The 15,710-nt window shown below is 42.6% G+C and overlaps 1 protein-coding gene across 1 annotated transcript in view; it reads left to right on the top strand.

Moving 5' to 3' along the window:
* Ehd4 (EH domain containing 4) overlaps window positions 1-15,710 on the top strand; it is a 67,279-nt gene that overhangs the window by 3,249 nt on the left and 48,320 nt on the right. The window contains exon 2 of the mRNA XM_038330311.2: window positions 14,978-15,154. Within this exon, the coding sequence (XP_038186239.1) occupies window positions 14,978-15,154 (177 nt within the window). The remainder of the gene's footprint in view (window positions 1-14,977; window positions 15,155-15,710) is intronic.

Consider the following 15,710-nt stretch of genomic DNA (forward strand, 5'->3'; position numbering starts at 1 on the left):
AATGACTTATTTATTTATTTATTTATTTAATTTTTTTTTTTTTTTTTGGGTTTTTCGAGACAGGGTTTCCCTGTAGTTTCTAGAGCCTGTCCTAGAACTAGCTCTTGTAGACCAGGCTGGCCTCGAACTCGCAGAGATCCGCCTGCCTCTGCCTCCCGAGTGCTGGGACTAGAGGCGTGCGCCACCACCGCCCGGCCACATAATGATTTAAAGAAGAGTGAGGTTGAGGTTACATGGAGAGAACATATTGTTAGAATCTCCTGTAGATCATAGCATTGCTTCAGAGATATTTCTCAAAGTTTCTGGGATAAAGGCAGAACGGCTAAAAACTATTGTCTGGTTATTTTCTTTTCAAAAGATAGGTTATATAGTCAGAACTGTTAAATAGCCCGCTTCTGACAGGCAAGGAAAGATCATCCAGAGAAGAAGGGATTGGCACTGGGGAGAGTGACCATATCATCTTTGAAGGGCAGATGTTGGGCTTATCCAGGATTATATCCAAACCTTCAAAGGAAAGAAACAGTTTCATGGGCTGGTTCAGCAGTTAAGAGCGCTTATTGCTCTTCCAGAGAACCCAAGTGTGGAGTTCAGTTCCCAGTACACACATGGGATGGCTCATAGCCACCTGTAACACCAGCCCCAGGGGAATCCAGTACCCTCTTCTGGATTTCATGGGTACTGCCTTCACAGGTGCGCACACACTTTCATACACAGTTAAAAATAAGCCTATTAAAAATTCAATTTCAGAGCTTCCTCCAGAAAAAAAAAATCCTGGGCCCATCTGCTACACAGCAAAATCATTCCACTGTGAAACGTGGGAGGCTCCCCAGAAATCAATTAAAACTACGAATTGCAGCCGGGCGGTGGTGGCGCACGCCTTTAATCCCAGCACTCGGGAGGCAGAGGTAGGCGGATCTCTGAGTTCGAGGCCAGCCTGGTCTACAAGAGCTAGTTCCAGGACAGGCTCTAGAAACTACAGGGAAACCCTGCCTCGGGGAAAAAAAAAAAAAAACAAAAAGAACTACGAATTGCAACTTTTGCTCTTACGGGTTCTACTTCCTCTCTTCCTGCTGTCCCCTGGTACCTTCCCCCAAGAAAACTTATTCTAATGAGGAGAAAAGAAGAAGTGACTTTAGAAACTATGTAGGCTGGACTGGGGGTAGCTCAGTGCTACCTAGTGTGTGTCAGTCCTAAGTTCAGTCCCCAGAACTGGAAAAAAGAAACAAGGAAGGCTTTAAAGGGAGAGAGCAGGGCAATGGTGAGGAAAGACACAAAACACATCCAGATTGTTTGCACACTACATGGTCTTTATATTTAAACAATCTTGATACAAAACAGAAACCTTTTGCATTTTTATAAACTTGAACAGAATCAAAGTGTCACTAGGCAAACAAAACTGTTTGTGATACCTCCCAGGAATAAGCCCAACAAAAAGAAATGCAAGACTTCTGCACTGAAAATTAGAGTCATTACTGAAAGAAATTGAGGAAGACCTAAATACAGGCTACAGGAAAGCCGCCCTGTATCTGTGGACTGGAAGCCGTGCTAAGATGGCAGTGCTCCGGAGCTGCTGTTAGTTTGCTGAGACAGAATCTTAGTGTGGATTGCTTGGTGGCCTGGACCCACTGTATAGCCCATGATGGCCTCAAACTTGTGGTAGTTCTACCTCTGCCTCTGGGGTTCTAGGATTATAAGGGTGTGCCACCATACCTAACCAGTGTACCTGAATTGGTTGTCATGTTCAAAATAACTTCCATTAAAATATTTGTCTTTTTATTGTTTGTTTGGGGCAGCAATTGACAGGCTGACTCTGTAATTCTAGGGAGCTTGGAATTGCAAATAAGCAAGCAGCCCTGAAAAATAACAAAGTTTGGAGGATTCACATTTCCTGATTTAGAATTTATCATGTAACTGCTGAAAAAGAAAAAAAAAAAAAAAAAAAAAACCAGTGCAGCCTGGCACTAGCAGCATAGACTATGGTACAGACCCGAGAGCACCACAATAAACCTTCATATGTATGATCAACTGATTTTCACAAGATATCCTGACAGGTCAGTGGGAAAAGGTAGCTTTTCCAACAGATGATGCTGGGACAACCAGATGTTTGTGTGCAAAAGCAACGAAGAGAAACTGATCATGGGTATGCGGTTTCTTTTTGGTGTGATGGAAATGTTCTGAAATCGGGTAGTGGTACTGATTCTACAACTCTGAGAATGACTCAAACATGGATCTACTCTTTAGAAGAGTAAATTTTCCAATCTATGAATTGTATTCCAGCTAGGGTTGGGGTACAGCTCAGCAGTGAGGTGCTTGCCTAGCACGCACAGGATCCAGAGTTCCATCACTAGAAATGAAAACATAAAAACAAAGCAATAAAAGCATTCTTCTAGGATAAAGCAGCCTATAATTCTGATTTTCATAATTCTGTAATTGGTGCTAGCCAAGCAATTTGTGCATCTGTGTGTGCTAATTTAAAATGAAAAATAAATGTATTCCAGAAAGAAAACAAGCTGGAAATGAGCAAAAGAACAAAGAGAACTGGAGAGTAAGAAAGGCTGAGGGGTACAAATAGCTACCTCGGAATCCCCGTGGTTTTGCTTCTCCTTGTAAATGTCTTGACAGTCAGGAAACATTCACCATTCACAATAAGTTGATACAATAAATGTATAATAAATATTTCTTTTAAAGTACTTAATAAGGACTGGAGTGATGGCTCAGTGGTTAAGAACTCTGGCTGCTCTTGCAGAGGACTCAGGCTGGGTTCCCTGTATCCATAGGGTGGCTCACAACCATCTATAGCTTCAGTTCTAGGGGATCTGACACCCGTCTCTGGCTCCCACAGGCACTGCATGCAGGTGGTTTGCTTATACTTACAAATATAAAACACTCATACATAAAATAAAAAATTAATGCTTAATATAATTATGTATTAAACTTAAAAATATTATTTTAAATATATATATTTAGGGACCATCAATATAGATCAGTTGATAGAGTGCGTCTCTAGCATACAAAGGCTCTAGGTTTCATCCCTAGTGCCGCATAAAACAGGTGTGGTGATACGTGCCTATAATCCCAGCACTTGGGAGAGAGAAGCAGCAGGAGCAGAAGTTCATCCTAATCTGCCATAGCAAGTTTGAGGCCAGCCTGGGCCGAATAAGACCCTCGCCCCCTTCACCCTCCCCATACACTTACACGTGTATGTATATAGTGTTTAGTCAGGAAAGGCGGTGGAGACAATGAACCTACTCCAGCATTTTCAGCATGTCTCTGGTTGAATCCCATGGATTCATATACCTATCCCTGCAGAGATAGAAGACAAACGCATGACAAAGCCGAAGAGGAGGGAAAGGTGGTGTCTCTAGATGCTGTTATCAGAAAAGGAGAGGGGGTTGCTAAACAGGCGAGATATTGCATAGCCTCACAGAAGCTACAGAGCCAAGGGAAGGGAGGGTCCCGAGAACCAAGTTTTTCTTGGGGGACAGGATCAAACAGCGTCAAAGTGACCTTGGCGAGAGCTGTGTCAGAAAGTGGTGATGGTGGAAGCCAGGTGGTGGTGGGTTGAGGAATGCGTGGGAGGCATTAAATGCAGAAAATCCTCAACAGCAGGTACTGGAAGGGAGGAACCATTGGTCAGAGACATTTTACTGGCTTGCTTAAAGAAGACCATGACCTCAACACAGTTATAAGTTATAAGACGGGGGAGGGTGCAGAGGAAGAGCAACTGGTGGCTGAGAACTAAGTGACCAGTGACGGAGCGTCAAGACAGATGGCGGTGGGAAGAGGACTTTCCTGGTGCCGTATGGTAGTAGGTTTGGCTCTGTGGCACTGGGATTTGAATGAAGGATGTGCCAAGTAAATAGTCTACTGCAGAGCCATGACCTTAACCACAAAAGAGATTTTTTTAATCAAAAAATTCTCATTTAGATGATTACTTCTAAAAGACATTTAATATACATTTCAAACCCTGGCACTGTGACCAAGAAAGTTGGCTGCACATCTGAATCACCTTTCAAAATAAAGATCCCTTGGAATGTGGCTGCCGGAGGCGCCCTCTGATTCTTCTATAGCCTTATCCAGGGAACATCCATTGATACCTTGAAGAGCCAGCCAATGGAATTATGACAGCTGAACCATCAAGTCTTGGAAGCTCAGTCTTGATCCAGCAGAGGGAGACTTGACTCCAGTGAACGCTCCACCTGTTCCCAGCTTTCTCAGATCACATTCTTAGCAACGACTCACTTGAGTGGTTGCATCTTTCCGTAGCACAGCTTGAAGCATTTGCTTTTCATCTTAAGCTGTTATGTGTACTGCTATGATGAATACTTTTGATTAGAAGACTTTATTTCTAGCTTTTTTTCCCCTTAGAATACCCTGAGCATAAACACTGCATTGAAAACAAAACAAAAAGCTAGGGAGAAAGCTCAGGCTATAAAGTGCTTGTCATGCAAGTGTGAGAATCCTCGTAAAATTGTCAGGCATGCTGTCATGTGACTGTAACCCTAGAATTTAGAGGGGCAGAGACAGGTGGATCTCCAGGGCCAGCCAGCTTACTCCGTGAACTCCAAGCCAGTGAGAGAACCTGTCTCAAAGCATGGATGGTCCTTGAGGAATGTCTCCCAAGGTTGTCCTCTAGCCTCCACAAGCATACACACACAGGCACACATTTGTACATGTATACACACATACACACACCTGTGTATACATGCAAAAACACCCCACTATTTTTCCAGGCTTATGTGAATTACTAAATTATTGTATCTGCCAGTATCCATAGATACATACATACATGGAGAAAGGTTACTCCAAATTAAACTCCCACCAGGAATGAGGGTCAGGATCACAGTTTGACTAAACTGTTAGTAAAACTAATTATTAGCATTAAAAAGTTTGATAGGAAAAACATTTTTAAATTTGCTTTTTAAAATGCTGATAAAGTTGAGCATACAAAGTAGTCACTATCTTTATTTCTTTGTAAATTCTGTGAACTTTGCCCAATTTCCATTTCAAGTGCCTGTCTTTTTTATGTCAATCAGTTGGATATTTTCCCCCAATAACACTTAACAATAACTTGTTATAACTATTATAAGTATTTTTCCAGTTGAGGCTTGCCTTTACATTCTAATGAGAACTTGTATATAAATGTATCTAATATTTGTGATTAAATTTAACAATTTCTATTTTTTATATTTTACTTTATGGTAAGAATAATCCTTGTTTATAATCATTTGGCAAATAGTCACTCATTTTTATGCATTTTTTAATATTTGTATTTATTTTTTGCATTGTTGTGTTGAGTCCTGGGAGCTAGAAGGCATACATGCCAAGGTACACAGGTGATAATTAGAAGACAGCTTGCAGGAATTGTTTCTCTGCTTTCACTATGTGAGTTCTGGGGATTAAACTCAGGTTCTCAGGCTAGTGGGAAAGTTCCCTTACCATCCTGAGCCATCTTAGTAGCCTGTATTTTTCTCTTGAATAGGCTTGGTTTAAATTTTTATATATTTAAGGTCAGGCATAGCGGCACAAGCCTTTAATTCCAGCACTCAGGTAATAGAGGCACGCAGACCTCTGAGTTTGAGGCCAGCCTAGTCTACAAAGTGAGTTCCAGGACATCCTGTCTCAAAAGAAAATACACACAGAGAAAGAGAGAGAGAGAGAGAGAGAGAGAGGGAGGGAGAGAGAGAGGGAGAGAGAGACCCATTTTAAAAACTTGTCTCAGCGCTATTAGTTGTTTTGTCTTTTGGCCATATTTTTAGCGCTACTGTTAAAATAATATTAGCTCTTCTTCCTGTTAGGTGAAGCCTCCTCATAGGCTGTTATGTAGCATTGGAACCTTTCTCTTTGTTATTATATTTATGAATATAATATATTCCAGCACCACACTGTATTGAAACACTTTTTAACAAGAGGTAGCTCCAGATTCTTCTGAGTCTCTTTCTTTTTCAAACAACTCTTAATTGTCATTTTCTATTACTCGTTGAGAAGAACTTTGAAATCACATTGTTAGGTGTTTCCTTGAAGAATTCACTGGGGCCCATTTGTGTGCGAACTGTATTCTATCTAAATGAGATGTTTGTTTCTGCTCTTCCTAAGCAGAAACTCCACACCGCTTTGGTGGGGCCCTCCCTCATTCCTCTCGGAAGCAGCTCCTTTACTTCTCCAGCCCCCTACAGCTCTTAGGAATGTTATCCTTAGGTGTTTCAGCTGCCGCTGCTTTTGTAAGATTTTTTTTCCCTCTCTGTTATTTATGGCCTGCTTTTGCTGGTGCATAAGGTAGCTGCTGAGGTTTTGTTTTTATTTTGGTCATTTGGCTAAAGGAGTATCCTGACATTGTTTGAATACACAGGCCTGTGTCTTCTAGATCCATAACTGGCAGATACACTTGTGACTACATTGTCTCCTCTTGTCGTTCATAACTTACTGAACCAAGAATGTGGCATTCCTGTCAAGCTTCTCATTTTTTGCCTTTGTTATTTTACCTAAAGGTAGTTCATTCATATATCATCTCATAAATTAATCACATGAAAATACTTTTTCCAGTATTAATTTTTAAAGAATTTTATTTAGCTGAGTGTGGTAGCATGCACTCAGAAGGCAGAGGCAGGTGAATCCCTGTGAGTTTGAGTCCAGACCGGTCAGCAGTTCCAGGACAGCCAAAGCTGTTACACGGAGAAATCCACCTCAAAAAAAAAAAAAAAAAAAAACAAAAAACAACAACAACAAAAAAAAAAACAAGCAAACAAAAACAAGAATTACAGTGCTCAAAGATCGAAGAATTTACAACCTAAGTCTTTTGGATTATAAACTGCAAATCATAACATCAAAAACAATGAAGGTTCATTGTGTGATTGAATGAAAAACTGGAGACATGAACGGTGCTATGAGAAATTGGTTTGATTCCAAGAGGTTTCCCCACCCTCCTGAAAGCATGGAAGGCAGGCACAGGTGTTGATACTGTGTTGACAGCAGCTGTTCAAAGCCCGGCTCAACCCCAAGTAGTTTGAATTCCACTGAGGGCTGGAGAGATTTCACCCAGCAAATTCCAGTCTTTTGGTTCAACAGGGAAATATCCATTCCATTGCTAGGCACAGCAGTTTCTAAAATGGTATCACTTAAGTAAGCAATCCTAATAATAAGATAGATTTCACACTTAAGAAAGACAGTTTTGCCCAGTATGGAGGCACCCATCTTTAATCTCAGCACTGGGGAGGCAGAAGCAGGCAGATGTCTGTGAGTTTGAGGCCATCCTGATTTAGTTCCAGGACAGCTAGGATTGTATAGAAAGAGACCCTGGCCAAAACCAAAAGAAAACAAGAAGCCCTAAATAAAACAAAAAGTAATAATAAAATGTAAGTTTAAGAAACACAAAAATAAATCAAATGGAAGTGGATATTGAATTTCTTTGTTTACAGACTGATTTAGGTGTTGGGCACCAAGCCCAGGGCCTCATATGTGCTAACGTCTGCTGCACCACTGAGCTGCTTCCCCTGGCCCAAGTACGAAAGCTACCTAGCTGCCTGGCCGCTAGGGAATGACAAGCTAACTGATGCCAACTTAGAATAAGCTGAGAGTGATGGCTTATGCCTGGAATCCTAGCACCTAGGAGACTGAGACAGTAGGATTGCTGTGAGTTAGAAGCCAACCTGAGCTACAGAATTAAACTCTGTCTCAAATAAAAGTATACAGCCTTTAAAAATTGTATCAACAATGTTTTTAATCGCATAGAGAAAAACTAATGGTGAAAAATCTATATGCAAAGTTGTTTAGGCGGTTATAATTTTAGAAGAAACATATACACAGAAAAAATACTGGATGTAAATATATCAAAATGTTAAAAATAGCTTTGGTGCTGGAGAGATGGCTCAGTGGTTAGGAACACCACCTGTTCCTCCAGAGGGCCTGGGTTCAGTTCTCAGCACCCACATGGCAGCTCACAACTGTCTGTAACTCCAGTTCCAGGGGATCCAGTGCCCTCCTCCACGGGTCTCCTTGAACACCAAGCACTCAAGTGATGCACAGGCACACTTTCAGGCAAAAGACCCATGAATTAATACATATGAATTAAAACAAGCAAAAAATATTATTTCTAGTGTGTCATGGTGAAGCCCACCTGTAGTATTAGCATCAAGGAAGATGAGGAGGCAGTAGGGTTGCTATAAATCAAAGTCTAGTATGGCTACATAGTGAGACCCCCCATCTCAAACATAAAACCAAATCATTTCAAGTTCAGGACAAGCCAGAATGGAAGGAAATACACCACACACACACACACACACATGCACACCACCCCAAATATATGAGTCAAATATTAGCAATAAAAATACATTATGTGAGACTGAAAATATTATAAATTGAAATGTTTTAAGACTCATCCTCTTGAGTTAAAAATGAAAATTTTCCACTGATCTCAAAATTGTGTTTCTTTCACACTTGTGTGATTTAAAATTTTAGTATGTAGAGAGCATGAGGTCCTTGTGCACATAAATAGGCATTAGGGAAACCAGGAAAGTTAAACACGCAGGCTTGTGTCTTCAAAGGAAAGAGATGTTTGCCTGTTTTCCACCCAGAATGCTGGGAGTGGATGCAAATTTTCTAATCTGATGATCTTTGCTAACCGTGGGCCAGGCTTCACCCAAATACCCCAGACTGTTTTGTTTGTTTATCCCAGACTTTTCCCCTAGATCTTGAGTCACCTGTACTACAGCCTTGGTAACTTCCGTGTTCTCTTAGGCCAGGCCTCTCCTGACTCCCACAGGCGTTATGTTTCCTTCAGTTATTCTCCTAGACCCTGTCTGGAGCATTGTTTCTGAGTCAACAGAACCCATCTTTTGGAAGAGGACATATGTATTTGTAAAAAGTTTCAGTATAAACATGTCTTAAGCTTTGTTATACATAGGGACCAAGTTGTGCTGTACTTAAATATGATAAAATAAACTGGTTTATTAAGCTTTAGAAGTTTGAACCAATAATAGCCACTGAGTCCCTCTGAACTGTATTTTCTTCTTGCTTCTCATGATCTTTCCTCTGCTGGCCATATCATTTGCAGAGACCCCCATATTAGTAGGGCTGGACATGTGGTTCATTGGTAGAGTATTTGCCTGGTGTGTGTAAGGGTCTGGATTCAATCCCAAGTACTACAAGTAAACAAATAAAACCTTCTTAAGACTCAAACGATTGGCGGGCAGTGGTGGCACACACCTTTAATCCCAGCACTCGGGAGGCAGAGGCAGGCGAATATCTGTGAATTTGAGGCCGGCATGGTCTACAGAGCTAGTTCCAGGACAGGCCCCAAGCTACAGAGAAACCCTGTCTCGAAAAGCCAAAAAAAAAAAAAAAAAAAAAAAAAAGACTCAAACAATTGAGGCAACTATTAAAGTTAGTTTAATTCTCCCTCTTCTAAAGATTTATTTTATTTTATGTGTATGTTTTGCCTGCATGTATGTATACCCCATGTATATCTGATACCTTTGAAGGAGGCCCCAGACAGACAGTTTTAAGCCACCATGTAGGTTCTGTGAACAAAATACCAGTCAGTAAGTGCTCTTAACCACTGAGACATCTCTCTAGCCCAAAAATTCTCTTTTTAAAAATGTTTTGTAAATGTACCACATTTTCCTTATCCATTCTTTGGCTGAGGGGCATTTAGGTTGTTTCCAGGTTCTGGCTATGACAAACAATGCTGCTATGAACACAGCTGAGCACATGTCCTTGTGGCACGATCCTTTGGATATATACTCAAAAGTGGTATTACTGAGCTTGAGGAAGGTTGTTTCCTCATGGAGTACTACACAGCAGAAAAAAATAAGGACCTCTTGAATTTTGCAGGAAAATGGATGGAGCTAGAAAACATTTTGAGGGAGGTAACCCAGACACAGAAAGACAATTATCACATGTACTCACTCATAAGTAGTTTTTAAGCATAAAGCAAAGAAAGCCGGCCTACAAACCACAATCCCAGAGAATTTAGACAACAATTAGGAAACTAAGAGAGACTTACATAGATCTAATCTATGTGGGAAGTAGAAAGTATAAAAAGACAAGATCTCCTGAGTAAATTGGGAGCATGGGGACCTTGGGGGAGGGTTTAAGGGGAGGGGAGAAGCAGGGAGGAGAGCAGAGAAAAATGTAGAGCTCAATAAAAATCAATTAAAAAATGTTTTGGTAGACCAACAAGATGGCTCACTGAGGAAAGGTATTTGCCTCCAAGTCTGATGACCTGAGTTCAACCCTCAGAACCCACATCATGAAAGGAGAGAACCAATTCCCGAAAGTCTTCTGGATTCTACTTACATATGTGGCACATATTCATACCTAACACACGCACACGCACACCTCCTCAAATATATGTGGAATGCTTTTAACGTGCATTATTGATTGAATACTTGCTTAATAAGATCTCTTTCTGAACATTCCTTGTGACTCATAGAGCGTTTTCCTGTAAATGTTCCCATTGGTGTCTGACTCAGCCTCTCTATTCCTGATTTAACTCAGGTAACCGGTTTGACCATAGTTCAGAAGTTTATTCACCAGTAAATGGTGATGAAACAGCGCCTGTCCATAAGGTGTTCATGTGAAGTCCCCAGCGTTAGGTAGAGTGTGTCACTAAACAAGATAAATGTGGAAGTACCATCCAGAGAGAGTGTATGGCATACGCCCAAGTGGCAGAATTCACAGCTAGCATTTGGGGTGTTCCACCTTGGAGAGGATGGTGCTTGGGCTACAGTAAACGACTTCTCATTATCCTGAGTTTTTTTCCTTCCCTTTGTCACACATAATACTTCTCTTTGAAGTTAATTTCCCCCCTCTAACCTAAGCGATAAAGAAAAGACACCATCTACATGCTGTGACCTCATCAGACCAGGACACAGAGAGGTCAGGTCTGCTGCCACCCCCTCCACTTCCGCCCAACCACATGTGATCCAAATGTCTGTACCTTTTTACGTTGATGGCTTGGCTCAAGACCTTGGAGCAGTCATCGCAAGAATTGGCAGGCCTCTCTGAGAACACAGGAAAAGGGAGCAAAGTGGTGCCAAGGACAGATATCAAGCCTCTAAGGCACAGGATGCCTGTGGAGAGGGCTGCTCGGCTCTGCTCGGCTCTGCATCATGGGAGATTCTTTTCTATAGTTTTCCTGTGTGGCCTCTTGTGTTCCTCTCAACTCTTGTTGCCACAGATAACACCTCAGAGTCCCTGGAACTCCTGTTTTGGTAAAGCGTCTGCCTCAGCCTTACGCCGGGGGTCTGTGAGGTTAACTTCTCTATGTATGCCACATCTCAGGGTCCACTGTACTCCCCTCCCCAGCTGCTGATTTCAGCTGCATCCCCTCGGCATCACCTTTGTCACATCGGACTCTTGTTATCTTCGTTGTTCTGTGTTACAGCCTACCCAACAGTATGATGCACATCTGAGTGTCGGGAGAACCCTTTGGATCATCTACTCAGTGTGCCATCTGTTGATTCATGTGTGTGACAGGCCCTAAAATAACCAGTGAACTGAGAGTACTCTGTACTCTGGGGCCCCAAGGTAATGTGTGGAGTTTAGCCTGGTCCAGGAGTGAGGGGAGCTTTGTATGGCCACTAGTGAGTTTGAGCAGAAAAAACAAGTCATGCATCTACAGTAGCATCCTTCTCTTTAGATGGGTTAAATCAAATGATTCCCAGAGACTTTGTGTACATACACACACACACACACACACACACACACACACGGTGTACATACATACACACATCATGCCCTGTAGGTGCTGATGGTTCACAGAGAACAGAAAGCAGGCCCATAGGTGACCCCCACAGTAGATAGGAGAGGACCCACTCCACGAGGGCAGCCTATTATGTGAAGAAGTGTGTGAGTACCTTTGCAGTAAGGTTGCCAACTATTCCTGCAGCTACATAAAGAGGTGGATTTTGTGACCTTCAACAGCATCGAGTATATGGGGGAGGGGTTAACTTTGTTAATAAGTTGTGTCTTTCATTGGTGCTCCTTTGCTAATGGAACTGAAAATTGAGTGTGGACATTTTTATACAGTGGGAGAGCACCACTGAACATTTTCGTGCCCTAAGAGAGCGGCACGGTGGTCCTCCCTAGTTCTTGTCTGTGTTGGGGACCCAGAGTCTGAATGCTTTATCAAGGTCACAGTGGAGGGCACTGTATACTTTAGAGTAGTTCATATTTGCAGCTGCTTTAAAAATAAGCACTTGCGCTTATTGAAGTTAGCACACACCTTTAATCCCAGTACTCAGGAGGCAGGTGCAGGCAACGTCTGTGAGTTCAAGGTCAGCCCAGTCTACGGAGTGAGTTCCAGGTTAGCCAAGAGACACTGAGACCCTGTCTTGAAAAATAAACAAACAAACAAACAAACACACACGGGCTGAAGAGAAGGCTCGGTGATAGATATTAAGAGCACTGACTGTTCTTCCAGAGGTCCTGAGTTCAATTCCCAGCAACCACATGGTAGCTCACAATCATCTATAATGGGATCTCAATTCTGGTATGTAAGCGTACATGCAGAGAGAGCATTCAGACTTAAAAAATAAATAAAATTAATAGAAAAAAGAAAAAAAAAGAAGTACTTGTTAACATTCGACCTGGCAGGGTTGCTGCTGAGGAAGCTTTGGCTTCTATTACTGTATAAACTTGGAAGTCAGAAATACCTGCTCTCCTTTAAACAAGATTGTTAATGGTGTTTTCCTTTAAACTTCTATTTAATTCCGAAGTTCATAGAATTTGCTGTGATTTCAAGTAAATAAAACCTCAGAGAAGAGTTTAGAGTTTAGACACCACTTGACAGTGAGTGTCCACTTACACAGCCCTTGCACTGAGTTGTCCCAGTCTGACTACAGCACCTCTGTGTTCCCACCTGAGGCCCCTTCTCAGCAGCACTGATGTGGAACCTGAGGTCTCTCCAGCCCAGGCCTGGTGAAGGCACTAAAGAGGAGTCACCTCCTAAGGAGGCAGGCCAGATAGAACTCAACACTGCGTTCTCCTTCCTCACAGCTGATGGAACAGCTCAGATGTGACCCTTTTGTGAGTTGGAAACTGTGCGCAACCAGGAATCCTGCACCCCTGGCAGCTGTCGGCTCAAGCGTTGCCATCTGCACAGCTGTCATTGGTCCTCAGTCCCCTCTTCTCCCTTCCTAGCCTCATCCAGGCTGAGGGTGTGAAAGTCAGATTGGACATTGCCGGATACAACCTGGCTCTCAGTTCCAGCTCTGCTGTTGCCTGGCCAGACTTGAAGTTCCAGAAGGGCTGCGTGACTGTGTTAACACACTCAGCTAGGTGTGTGAAATACACACTGTCCTCACAATGAAGTCATCTCTAGCTCTTGTCTGTCTGTTTGACTTGTGTGGAATTCTGCCAGAATTAACCAGTGTGAACATTTCTGCTCCTAAGGCTGTTGACTGTGCTGTTAGGCACACTAAGGCTTTGACAGGAAAAGACTTTAATATTTTGAAAAAAATTAAATATTGACACATTTTGAATCAGTAGTATGTCCTTGCTTCAGCTTTTCTTCGAGAAGAATGAGGCGATGTGCCCCATGTCTTTGGGGAGACCAGTACATTGTGTGGGAAGACAGTCTGGCGAGCCCCTTTCTCTCACATGAGAGGAAATAGAAAGTCCTTATTCCCAGGACCCTATCCTGGGGTGAGGGTTCTGAATGTTTCTGCTTCTCTGAGAAAGTCACCAGTGTCATGCCAAGTTTAAAGATCTGAAGACAGCACACATCTGGGAATCTGACCGCTGGTATTCTGTTTTCTCTTGCTCGCTGTGTAACATTAGGCAAGTTGCTTGGCCTCTCTGATAGCCTGTTCTCCTACGTGTAAAATGAAGATGTTATCACTGACTTGAAAGTGTTGTAGGAACTGAATGAAACAGTAGTGTATGCGTAAGGCACAGTGCACACATAAGGCACAGTGCACACATTTAGAACAGTACATACATCAGGTTTGATGCATGCGTAGAGCACAGTGCATGCTTGTGACATGGTGCGTATATAAGGCACGGTGCATGTATAAGGCTTTTTGTCTTTTCAGTAAATGCTAGGAGTTATTAACCCAATTTTTTTCATGATTAGTCTCAATTTATAGGACATCTTAAAACAGTGTCTCTATTCTGGGTCTCTGCAACTTCACAGAAACGTAAAAACTTTGGGTAAAATTAAAAGTAGCAGTGACATACAGAAAAGGTGTAGAGTAGCGCCTAATATTGCTAGCTAATTTTCATTTTGTTTCTATAAGAAAGACTTTCCTTCTAATATTGATGGCAAGGTCGTGCTTGACATTTGATATTCAGTTCTTTCTCTCTGTCCCCAGCATAGTCAGACTGCATCTAACTAGTCAAGATGTCTAGAAACAGAGATGTTTCACTGTTGGAGTGGGGCGCTGCACAAACCCATGTAGTTTCTTCCCTTGACCCCGAGTCATTCCCTGGTTATTCTAAGACACCTGGTGTACCGTGGTGACTTCTCACACAGGGTGCCTGGGAACCACAGAGGAGGTGCTCCACATGCAGGCCGGGGACATGGTGAGGTGACTGGGGAATGCTTCCCCAAAGGTGTTACCTATTATGTCAGTGGGACCTCAGATGTCTGCTTTTGGTTTGGGGTTGTTTTGTCTTGTTTTTGGACACAGGGTCTCATGTAACCTAGGTTGGCTTCAAACTTGTATGTAGTAGACTCCTGATCCTCAATATTTTTTTATTTTTTTTATTTTTGTTTTTTTTTTTTTTTTTTTTCGAGACAGGGTTTCCCTGTAGTTTCTAGAGCCTGTCCTGGAACTAGCTCTTGTAGACCAGCTGGCCTCAAACTCAGAGATCCGCCTGCCTCTGCCTCCCGAGTGCTGGGATTAAAGGTGTGTGCCACCACTGCCCGGCCCGATCCTCAATATTTTTAATAATTGTGTCTGAGTTGGGTAATCCTAGACAGCTCTCTGGCTTCTTGTTTGTGCCATCATGCTAAGCGTTTCCTTTCCTTTTCCAGATACTTACTGGAGCAAGATTTCCCCGGCATGAGAATTGGTCCGGAGCCGACCACAGATTCCTTCATCGCTGTGATGTATGGGGAGACCGAGGGAAGCACCCCTGGGAACGCTTTAGTTGTGGATCCCAAAAAGCCATTCCGAAAGCTTAGTCGCTTTGGAAATGCTTTCCTTAACAGGTAAGGGCCAGAAAACTGCCCTCTTTGATCAGGGTGTTCAAACTTTTCTTCAAACTATTGCCTGCCACTTGTGGAGTCCAAACAGAAGGACAGAGCCTGTGTTCTGGAAGAGGGAAGTGTGTGTGTGGGTGCTATCATTTCCTAAGACTGTCAGAAGGCTCAGTTGTTTGCATCTGTTCTGAGTGATCTCCCTGGGCATAGCTGGGGCCCAAGGTGGACATTATGCTGCCCAGTGTGAGGGCAAATGTCTCATAATTTGGTTTGCACAAGAATAGTTGAGGTTGCCCAGCTCCTGTCACTAGAAGTGTTAAATAGCTGAGGGACAGCCACTCCTTGGGTACGTAATGCAGGACTTCCCACACTCAGGAAACTTAGCCCGGAGAAGACTGACGTCCAGATTTGGTCTGTTGATTCAGGATAGATCACCTCACCTTCCTGAATGTTCCTCTGACGTTTTTTTTTTTTTTTTTTTTTCCCTATGCTTTGAGCTCCTTCCTTATTCCTTGAAGCAGAGCAAGGTTGAAATAGGGTGATTACAAAAGGTTAGCTTCTCTGT

Source organism: Arvicola amphibius, chromosome 5 (genome assembly GCF_903992535.2).
Source record: "Arvicola amphibius chromosome 5, mArvAmp1.2, whole genome shotgun sequence".
NCBI classification, from domain to species: Eukaryota; Metazoa; Chordata; class Mammalia; order Rodentia; family Cricetidae; genus Arvicola; species Arvicola amphibius.